The 11,288-nt window shown below is 38.0% G+C and overlaps 1 protein-coding gene across 2 annotated transcripts; it reads right to left on the minus strand.

The window, feature by feature from the left end:
• Window positions 1-306: 306 nt before the first annotated feature.
• On the minus strand, window positions 307-6,234 carry LOC116114549 (tobamovirus multiplication protein 1). 2 transcript variants are annotated; one of them, XM_031400698.1, is made up of 13 exons: window positions 5,894-6,234; window positions 5,158-5,208; window positions 4,858-4,891; window positions 4,330-4,416; window positions 4,193-4,244; window positions 3,219-3,396; window positions 3,008-3,103; window positions 2,693-2,753; window positions 1,993-2,057; window positions 1,718-1,792; window positions 1,501-1,618; window positions 1,107-1,273; window positions 307-608 (listed from the first exon to the last, which is right to left on the minus strand). In XM_031400698.1, the coding sequence occupies exons 1-13, from the start codon at window positions 5,999-6,001 to the stop codon at window positions 585-587; spliced, it is 1,116 nt and encodes a 371-aa protein (XP_031256558.1). In that variant the 5' UTR covers window positions 6,002-6,234; the 3' UTR covers window positions 307-584. The 2 variants fall into 2 exon arrangements, with proteins under 2 accessions (XP_031256558.1, XP_031256562.1); XM_031400702.1 differs by having other exon boundaries at window positions 1,543-1,618; window positions 5,894-6,231.
• Window positions 6,235-11,288: the final 5,054 nt, after the last annotated feature.

An 11,288-nucleotide genomic window follows, 5' to 3' on the forward strand; every position in this document is an offset into this window, starting at 1 on the left:
TACTTAAAATTTTAGAATAATAATAATTAAATAAATCCTGTAGTGATAGTTCGCCTGAATTTTCAAGAAAATTTGGAGACATTACCATTAGAAATTTCAACTGAATTATGTTTGTATGTATATGATATCTTTTTGAAAATGCTTCATTATAAATGATCTTCTTTATCAATTTACTTTCTGCGCACCCCTTCCAAGTTTTCTTTTTCATTTATCGAAGGTTTTATGAAGAATTTCATAACACATTTTGCATCAAAACTCAGATAACAACGACAATACTCCATTTCTTTTCAATACAACACTTTGATAAGCCAAACAAAAAACAAATTTCCTTAGATTCGGATGGGAAAACAACATATTCTCCTAAATTAATCCTCTGCTATATTGCCTATATACAGTGTAAACTCCCAAATTGTTGCCCTGGTTAACAATAATGTGTCAAGTTATTTTCACCACCCTAAATTCGACAAACCACCAGATTCTCTGAAATTATGATGCACCAGAGGGTGGACGGCACTCTCACTCCAGGCAGACTTTCACATTCTGCCCTTTGCCTCACTTTTTTTCCAGCTTAGTAATGCATATGCTTATATGGGACTTGCTCTTGACACCTGCAATTTAAAGCAAATTTATTTGATACTGGATAACCAAGAAAGATGGTAGAACCATAGCTCTTTCAGTGTTTTAGAATATTTTGAGATAACCAGAAAGAAATCATATTAATGCTATCATTAAGTCAATTATCATCTGGATGAGAAATTTGAATAACAAAAAGCTAGATGAGCTTTCACATCTCATACTGACCAGTCAAAAACAGTTTTCAAACAGCTTGGACTTAACAAAGTAATCCAACCACAACTGAATCAAAAACTCTACATAGAGATTTCAGATAAAACACAGACAATATAAAGCAGTGCAACACAGAGAGAGTATGTAATCTTATGTTGGCTATAACAATTCATTTCCTGATAACTCTATAATCACTTGTAGTCCCTTTAAAAACTTTTTAATAACTTAGATCTCTGAAATAGGGTTATGGAGATCAACATCAGAAGGAACTTGAATCAGTAATTATCTTCTGTAAAATAACAATAAATTGAGTTACAAACCTGATTCTTTAAACTGGCTGCAGTAGCCCAGTACCCAGGATTTTCCATTCTTTCTGACCCACAACTTATAAAAGCTATCACTCTCGACTGTTCTTCACAATTAACAGCCACGGGGGGTGGCAATTCTCTCATGACCCATAACAAAAATGCTGAGGGCACTGATGAACCTGCTTTGGTTTTATGGGAAACAAAATCTACATCAAGAAAATTATAAGAAAAGGGTGAACCTGTGGTCCACACTTCCAAAGCAAGATGTAAGTATCTATAAATAAACAGTCAAGATAACCAGTCAGACAAACTCAAGATGTAATGACTACAAACAATATGGACATTGCTTGCCAGGTTATTAAGGTGAAAAAACCTTTAAAGTGGATGCTATAATGCTCAAACATACCATAGTAAGCAGCAAGTTGAAACATTAAGGCAAGTAAATAACCTATAAAATAGTATAAGATCAGCAGAACTGGTGCCCCTACTCCATTCATTTTCTTCAAATTCCAGTGATAAGAAAACTGCCAACAGAACGATAAAGTGAAGTTTAAAAGGGAAAAAACAAGCTAAACCAAAATATGAGAATATCTTTAGACATTATAGACAATACTAAAACTTACAGGAATATCTGTTAGAAAAGCTATCAGAGCACTTGAAGAGAAACATATAACAGAGACAACAGCTAAACCAGCAACCTGCATAAGTGACAAATTTTCCAAAACTTAAAAGACATACAGAATAAAATTTGGCTGTTATATTTAAGCATGGGGAGCCTAAACAATTTCAATCTTAAAGAGGCAACTAAACATATCAATTCATACAAAGAAGGTACAACACAAAGATCGTGAAAGCACAAGAAAAAATAACTAAGTTTAAAAATTTATTGGGTGAGTACCTTCCTCATCTCTGAAGAAGTTCTCTCAGACCTTACTCTCCTCAATTTGCAAAATAGCAGAAGACCTGAAGAACAATTTATGGAAAATAACAACAAAAGTTTTTCTGAGACATACATTAGGATTTACATCAATAGCACTTCAAACAAATTAGTGGAACTTCACATCAATAAACAAAGTTGTAATCATGCACATGAGCCGAAATGAAAATAGATTTAGAGGTTCTTTGTTTTTCAAAGACACAACAAGCAAAACAAACACCTGGAAGTGAATTTAAGTTCTGAACAAAAACATGTCTCTCTTTTCATCCTAATACATAATGCTACATGCAAATGGCTACATTACTACGGTACTACATTTTTGGCATTTAATCCTTCTCAGATATAGTTCTTTAGTTGGCTCCATGCCAATCATGTCATCCCTCATGGCTCAGCAAGAGTTCTTCAGTAGTTTCTTTTTTTATAAGAAAATATGAAACTATATTAATAAAAGAAAACGATGTACATGGACCTAGTTTTCCCACAACCAGTACTAAAAATATCCTGATCAAGGGTATCACACACGACACAATCAATAATTCTGAGATGTACTAGATATTTGCGTACATTATCCTGTTTGCAGAAAACATGAAGATAATGAACAAAGAACTTCAACAAATAATATTCACAGCAAACTGCAGAAAAAATTAAACTACTTGCTCACCGTAGCAACCCAGAGCTCCTCCCAATAAAAGAACTGCTGCGGCAAAAATATCTACATATACCTGTCCATAATTGCAATAATTAACAACCGTACTATCAACATTACAGAGAAAGAAAAGCCCCACATTCAGAGAAGAATTGCAATACAATCAAGTGAAAATTTAGGATAAGTTCATAAAAAGGTGTTCTGAAGGTTGATAGTGAGCCATTATGCAAAAGAAAACACCAAGTTATATGTCTAAGTCCAATCTATAGAAGCATTAGCGTGGGGGAAGATAGTTTGAAACAAACCATGTATATAGAATACATTGCATACCTGAGCAAATAATGAAGAATCAATAGGATTTTTCCCCGCACCAATCCAGATTATCATAGCAAATGATATCATTAAGATAAACATAAGCATAACAACCTAGTGAAAAACATGAGAAAAAAAAAAGTGCATGAAAAACAGATAACAATATTTTATAAAATGAAAGCAAAAAGAAATAGCTGAAGAATAAACAGTATACTTCTATCTCTCATACCACAATCACGATTTTTTGCCGGCTACCAACATGAATGCCTTTCAATGGGCAACATCTCCATCGATCATGAATGTTTGATACACCTGGTTTACTCTTCGAATTGTCTAATAAAGCCTGCTGGGTACTACTTTCTTCATCATCATCCTCTTCATCATTCGCCTGATGGCAAAGGTCGACCCTATAACATCATTGCCCATGGAAGCATATATGTATCTATGAATTATACTGCATCATTCTAAATTTAATATCTCGGGATACAAACTTAGTGTCAACCAGTGAATTTGTCAACAATTTAATATTCCTTCACATATATATATCAAAGTGGATGGTTTCAATATACTCATTTATTTTTAAATTTTGTATGTATTATAATTTTATAATTTTATATTTTTATTATATATATTAGTCTCTTAGTATTGTTTGTCCCCAAAAAGAACATACCCTTGTTGGGAAACACCTCACCTTCTGTCAATATATTCTTAAGGTTGTTTCCCTTACCAAGTAACTATTTTACTCAAGTTATGCATCATACAGCATAAGCAAATATGCAGTCTGATTTCAGGGCATATTTGCTATAAGGAGGTTATAAATTATGAAAGAAATGATTGAAAAAATAATATGTCAAGATGCACATTTGCATACACATACACATAAATTACATGCACATAAATATAGTCTTGATGCATTCATAAATACTATCTCATAGTTAGTCGAAATCAAAGGGTGTAACTTGTAAAATTTGACTACTGTTTCATAGTACAAGTGGAGAACCAGAAGGAACTAAAACATAAAGTAAAAAAGAAAAAGCACAAGAGGTTTGAGTTTTAAAGTGCGAACATACAAGGGAACTAAACATGTCAAGGTGTCATATAACTCACAAGGACACAAGTTGTATATGATAATGATAGATCATAGTGATCCAATGTATTTCAATAAAAGAACAGTTATTATCAGAAAGCGTACTGAAAACTTACCAGAAAGACAGGAGTAGAAGAAATGCAGCAAGAAGCAGAATATTGGGTGAAGCTGCAGCATATTTGATCATGTAAAACCATTAAAAAAAATAAATATTGAAGTTGCATATCAATTATCGCAAGTCAAAGAAACATACCCATGAGGACAAAGCCACAAGCATGTGACCAGCAAAACCACCTTTCACAAGTAGCAAGGACTGTAGATATAAAATAGATGGAGTAACCTGAAAGACGAATGCATTACAAGGCTTAATCATCCGTTGAAGGATTTTTTTTACCCACTCTTATATGGGCTCTAATAGTTTCAATTCCAGCATTATAGCCAATAATAATCAGTGCTAAAAAGCTCAGTAGTTTGTTTCAATGAATTTTTGAAAAGATATTCAAGGTCTTGAAGGCTTTTTTGAAGCATTAAAATGTTCAAAAAACATTAGCAAAGAATTCTTTAAAAGCAGAAATCCACTCACAAACAGTTTTCTGAAACCATTGAGATCGTGAATTAAAACTTAAAAGTATAATGCATGAGTTTGTTTTTTAAATTACAGTAATTTAAAAACTGATTCCACTAATTAAAGGACCTGGCAAGCTGAGAATCATGCTTTTAGTTTAATTATATATGACACAAGGAAAATCTCAACGATATGAGTGATGTTTCCAATTCTTACCCAAATTGGAAGAGCCAATGATGAGATGGAGTACCTGAAATTGACATTTTATTTTCATCAAAGAGGATACAACCAGGAAAGCAGATTTTATGAACAATATGAAGAAGAATTAGCATAAAAGACAAACATATGAACTCAACATAATAGAAAAACTATATTTATTTTCTTCACATGAACCAAAGATTTAAAAGAAAGAGCACAATGAGTTTTGCAACTTTCAAGAAGAAAATAGAAGCTTACAAGGTTGTCTTGTAATATGAGTTCAAGTTCTATAATTAAGTAAAAGATGATCTAACTTACTTTTTGTCGAGTCCATCCAACAAGTTGATTCCGCATGTGAATCCTGGTGAGCTGCAATGAGGAAGTGGCCCAGATATGTAAGTACCATGCAAAGAATCAAACAGGCAGAGTTAAACATTGATGACTAAAAATTGAAAGAATGGAACATCACACAAGAAAAGTTCAGCACAAAAAGTGCATACACATTGATTCCACAAAATATCAACTAAAGAAAGTCCACGAGGCACTGCCAACACTGTATTTCTCCTTCAAGATGTATTAAGTCAAAACAAGAGAGTATAATTGATCATACTTGTCTTCATGTTCAAACTGCAAACTAATTTAGATTATCAGGCCACAGAAATAGCTCAGTTCATCTTTAGTTTTTCAGGGCCTCATGAGTAAACACTGTAATCAATACTATTTAGCTACAAACTTACCAGTCACCACCATAAATCTTGATAGAATTTGATTAAAACATAATTCTTAAGACCTAATCATAAGTTTGGTTCTGGCCCTTATTTTACATAGAAATACTGCAAAAATATCTGTAAATTTTATGTTTATGTTATGATCAGGTAGATGTACCCAATGATAAAAGTCTAATAAAAAAATGTTTTGAAATAACCAGATTTCAGCATTTGGATCAGCTCATGAGACCAAATGAATCCAATACACAATTCAATAAAATTATTCAGCAATTGAGAAAGAAAACAATAGCATTACAAATAAAGAGGAAAAGGTAGGGGAAACAAACCTGATAGAATGCAATAAAAGCAAGAAATCCTTCAACAGAAGCCAGAGCTATATTGGCTACAAACAAGTCAAGAGGATAACAACCAAAGATGGTTGATCCAAAAATCATTTTCCGTTCAGATTGAAGCAAACAAAGAAAGTAACAAGAAGATGTTTTTCTCAGTTTGCATATCAGGGAACGAGAGAACGAGAGCTGGTGTTTGTTTTTATCGTGTTAGGGTATTTATTTAAACATGGGTTTGACGAGGATGATGATGATGATGTGTTGTACGGACAGGGACTAAGGGGAGTAGACAAGAGATCTGTTTACTGTTGGATTTGTTATTTGATCTCTGTCTCTGCCATTCACTGTACTTAATTTATTTAACAATTATTTGGTTATTTACATAATCCCCCAAAGATTTGAGAAAGATTATGAGTAACCCTAAGGGCTTTTAATTATATTAATGAACATAAACCTAATTTTAATGTTTTTATAACTTTTATTTAATAAATCCAGTTTCAAATAGATAATCCTTATGAAAATCAGAAAACAAATTAATTGACCGGATTAAAGTAAATAATGTGATAATTAGTGAACAGCACCAAGTATTTTGTATGTTAAATATTGCTAGTTGAACATTATTTTAATAAACCTAAATTTATTATGATTATTTGTGTATGATAACACCATAACAAAGGACATCAGCGAAATAGAAACGTGTGGCCATGGTTGTTTGGCTCTGGATTTTCCATAAGTGAAACTCTCATGTCCTCTTTTTTTTTTTTTTTTTTTTTTTTGGGCGGGGGGCCTTTTTGCACTCACTCCCTAAAGGTTAGTTAATCATTCTTGCTTCCTAACTTGCTGAAGAGAAGGTATTCATTAACATCAACCGCGGGTACTCTACGAGAGCACTGGCACCGGATGAAATAGCTAAGGTTACTGCAACAGGAAGAAGGGAAGGTAATAGAGTTCGAAAGGCACTGCGCTTACGCATTCAGAAGACCGGCTATGAATTTAAAATAAACACCGGACAAACAAGAAGCAGGGCATGGACCTATTTACTATTGATCTTGTCCTCTGTCTCTTCACTCCTGACCTAAAAGGCCTAGATTCAAGCTAAAAAAGAGGAGTACAGAAGAAAGTCACAGTCACACCGCATAGGCGGAAGAAGAGATTCCCAGCTATCTAATAAGACTAATAGCCGTACCGCAGAAAGAAGGTCAACCTCACCCAGGTAATCACAGCTTTCTTCCCCTCAGGTCAAAGAGTAAGAACTGCTTTCGAGCTAACCTTACATGGAGTACCTGCCAACAAGCAACAAGAGTTCTCCTTCACGGCTAAATAAGCATTCGTTCGGAGTTGACAAGGGAGAGGGCGTACTTCCTATATAGTTATGATGGATAGGCTGGTGCACTCCCTTTGAGGTAAGAAGAGTTCCTTTTGATTCAATTGCAAGAAAACAACCTCTTTTTAGAGTTTTATATGAACACTAAGCCAAACAAAACAGTCTATTTATACGGATTCCTAAAAAATGAAAAAATAGACTATCATAATATATGACAGAAGCATCACTCTGTCTGTTGGATGCCCTTCTTCCTAGCAAGATCAGATCAAGAATAGCCTTTGGCTAGGAAGCACAGTCAGACTAGTGCCCCGCCCAAAGCACCAAGACTGTTATTCCGCAGCAAAGAGACAGGACCGGGACAGTAAAGAGACAAGACCTCTTATGCCGGAAAAGTCAGAAAGTAAAGTGATCACAGAAACTTCAGTAAACTTCTTCCCAATGGGGCGACCGAAGGAGAAGAAAGATACGATCGGAGTTATATCGAACGAGGGAGCGATACTGCCCTTGTGCCCTTGCTCTTACTGTTTGTTGTACGCCTGGACCTGGTGGGGCTGGGGAACTCCCTAAGCTAACACCACTTGGAGACACATTTCAAGCCAGCCAGTCACACTCGTTACCTGAACAGCTGCTTAACAAATGACGCAAAAGAAGTTCTTGGCGCATTTCTTCATTTTGTACTCGCCAATGGTTCCCAGGAATTGATTCATTTGATTCTTCGTGGCCCAAATCATCATAATATGGTTCAAAGGAAGAAGAGTCAAGAGTCTGACATCGGCCAGTGAGTTCCCGAAAAAGGCAAGCCAAGGGAGGACATACAAAGTCACCAACATCAAGGGTAGCGCTAGTGCTCGTCGGAAATGTGTAACAAGCTCGAAGTGTTCTCTACGTGAGAGGGAGGTTTAGGTTTGGACCCTCCTCTCCTCCTTGTCAGTAGTGGGCGCAGCGCAGAATGATTGAGTTTCCCCGAAACAGCATTCATTTTGAATCCCGGATCGGTCGCTTGACAGCGCCTCGCTGTTCTCTCTCGGCGGAAAAGGCAAATTCATTCCTTTCCTGCTTTGCCGTAAAACCACAAATTCCCCGGCCCGGTTATCCGGTAGTTAGTGCCTCTCCATTTCGGAATGAAATGATAGGAGCGATTGCTCTGTCATAAAGAAGGGAAGGAAAGATTTTAGTGATTAATCGCCTGAACCTGCCTCTCCTTCTTGCCGCCTCAGAATATTCCTTCCGGTGGGACGAGGTCGCATGATTGAATCGGTTCTGGTCTTCGCTGAAAAAGTGAGGCTTTACTTGATGAGTAGACCTTAGGTACCGCTTATTGGGACCTGCAAGAAGCTGACTTTCTTTGCTTTCTTTCGTCACAGTAATAGAAAAAGTCAAAGCAGCAGACCAGTAGTCCCATTATCCACTTTTAGACACATTTTTGAAGAAGGTTCCGTTTAACACTTCTTGGCAAGCAGGAAATAAGTGCTTTGTCGGTTGAAGGTGCTCTCTTCTCTACTCCGTCACATAGGATAGAGGCTCACTCTGAATCTTAGTATCCTCTGCATCTTATGCGGTCTTTGTCTCGTCTCTTGGTTTCAGGAGCGCTGTGAGCAAGAGTTCTCCTCCGAAAGTGGCTTTGACGGAGGGAAGTGGCTTCAATTCAATGGAATGCTTTGTTGGTTCAGTCAAGGGGTCCGGTTTTTCGGTTAGTGTGGAAGGGAGGCGGATGAGATTCCGAACGGAGAGAACTATACCAAGAGAGCGCGGGGCAGAGAAAATAATCAAAGACTGACCTTGACCCTTCCCTTGATTTGAATGAACTAAATAAGCCCATATCCTACAGGGAAGGGGCTTCCCCTGGGCGGTACCCATTCGATTGTTGGTTTAGTACTACGTAAGCTGTAACTCTTTCTAGATTGAATCGGAATTGGCTTTAGTTCGAACTTTGAGCCGTAGAAATGGAATAGCAAGCGGAAGTTTGATCAATTGCTGATTCAAAGAAGGGTCTCTTTCGAAGCGGTCAATCGAAGAAATTCCTTCTTGACTTTCTGGGCAAGCAAGATCTTTTCTTTCTCCATCTCGCTTTACTCACTATCTATACGAAATAACGATCTCAACGGCTGGCTGACTAAACCTATCTATTGATTAAGGTAAGGAAGGCGGGTTCATCGCTATCTAAGCGCAAACGTGACTAAGCGGCAGCTGGTCTAGGTGTTCGAAGCATGATTCATCGACAGGGAGAAAGCTCAGTCATTACAACTTGGGCAAAGCCGATGCTTTCCTATGAAATGGAGAATCTATGGCAACGTGAGAAGCTAAGTTTCTATTTGATCACTTTAAATAGGTAGCTCAAAGCGCCAACCCTTCTTCCTCTTAGACACTACTACTGATCAGTATGACTTTCTTTCTTGAGTAAGGTAAGGGGGTACGGAAACGTCCTTTATCATTATCACAGCTTGACAGGGATTCATTAAAGGAAGAAGCGAAGTCGATTCAATCCATATCTACCTGTTGATCCAGCTATGGAACACTCAACAAGCGAATCTGTACTTGCGCGGATGCAAGCTTGATCGGAGAATCGTGGCGTGGTAGCTTCTTTCTGTTCCAAAGCAGCTGTCATGAATGTGAATGAGAAGATCCAGAGTAGACGTCGAACTGAGAGTTTATTATGCCTATATCCCCGGATCGGGCTTAGATTAGAGCATTTCATTTCACGTCCTGGTCGAGAAGAATGCGGAAGGATCTTTCGCGGAACATTCTAATATGGAATTGAGATTCACTTGGAAAGATGCTCAACCTTGGTATTGGGTATATGGAATTAAGCTTAGACACAGTCTCTAAGGAGGAAGGAAATAAGCCAAGTCTTCGGGAGAGGGATCGCCTAAGATTCTCTTATGATAGATAGGATAGCGTCGTCCCCTATTTACGATAAAACATAGAAAGGAACACCAAAGCTGTTACATCAAACGTTTAGTTCTGTTCCCGGAAACCACTGCATTACATCCAGCCTCTTTGGCTATAAGGAGAGAGTCAGAAGCAAAGTGGGAGAATTAGGAAGAAAAACAAAGATCAACTACTACCAAAAAGGTGATACCCCGCTGAAGGCAGCAAGCACCATTCACTTGCTGGAACGAGGCCTTTCTCAACTCTGGTCTATTGACGCTCTTCCGGTCAAGTCCTTTGTAACTGACTCCACAGGGCTCATGCAAAAAAGCGACTGGGTTAGTTTGGCCTTTAAAGCTGACCGAAACACGTTATACCTAACGAACTAGCGTAGCTGTGGGACTCTCGCTAGTATTGACCCCCTGGACTAGTACGATGGTGGCTCCTCATCCGAGTCAGCAGCTGGACTGGAAAATAGATACAAGAATGTTATAGAGTTCCCATCTTTCCGATTGGCTCGCTTTTCTCGAATGCAGGGCGTTAAGCACCAGGAAACTCGCCTTTTTAGTAAATAAAGCGCTGTGGGATTAGTCAGCAAATCACATATATTAGGTATCGCACGGAAAGAGAGATGGATTCTCCCTTCCGGGCAAGTTCTGAGGAACGTCGACTTTATAGTCTTATCCCCACTGGGTAAGTGGGAATCAGATTCATGATTGATTGAACTAGGGTAGCGCGCTACTTCAAAGCTTGCACCGGCAACGACTTTCACTCCTAAATAGAAAGGAAGGAAGGGAAGAGGTAACTCACCAACAGGAGGAGGATATGAAATAGAGCACCAAAAACCGTTCCACTCGAGGGAACTTCTAACTGAAGCTGCTCACGTTTTTCAGCAGGGTCGGGCTACGGGGTCCTTTTCCAACCCCTTCTTATGCGTTCGGGGATGGCCCTTTGAGTTGGCTCATGGCTGCTATCTCTTCTAACTTTAAGGATGCCAACTCGGCCTTTCGACTTAGTGCGTCGGCAACTTGATTGGATTGGTCTCCAGGCTTGTACTCGAGGACCATGCCGAAACCCGCCAGAAAGTCTTGCCGCCGTGCCGCTTGGGGGCTCTTCTGAGTAAGGAATAGCTGTAGTCACGTTATCGGTCTTGACCACGAACCTTGAGCGCAGTGTAGTTTTATTCGAAGCTCCCATTTC

Source organism: Pistacia vera, unplaced genomic scaffold (assembly GCF_008641045.1).
Source record: "Pistacia vera cultivar Batoury unplaced genomic scaffold, PisVer_v2 Contig122, whole genome shotgun sequence".
NCBI classification, from domain to species: domain Eukaryota; kingdom Viridiplantae; phylum Streptophyta; class Magnoliopsida; order Sapindales; family Anacardiaceae; genus Pistacia; species Pistacia vera.

Bases quoted from the DNA above. Each gene is read 5' to 3' on its own strand.
- LOC116114549 (XM_031400698.1), bottom strand. From the start codon at position 6,001: ATGATTTTTGGATCAACCATCTTTGGTTGTTATCCTCTTGACTTGTTT. The intron at 4,417-4,857 runs GTAAGAATTGGA...TTCGTCTTTCAG, and splicing joins CATTGGCTCTTCCAATTTGG to GTTACTCCATCTATTTTATA. The intron at 609-1,106 runs GTTTGTAACTCA...TTTAAATTGCAG, and splicing joins CAGCCAGTTTAAAGAATCAG to GTGTCAAGAGCAAGTCCCAT.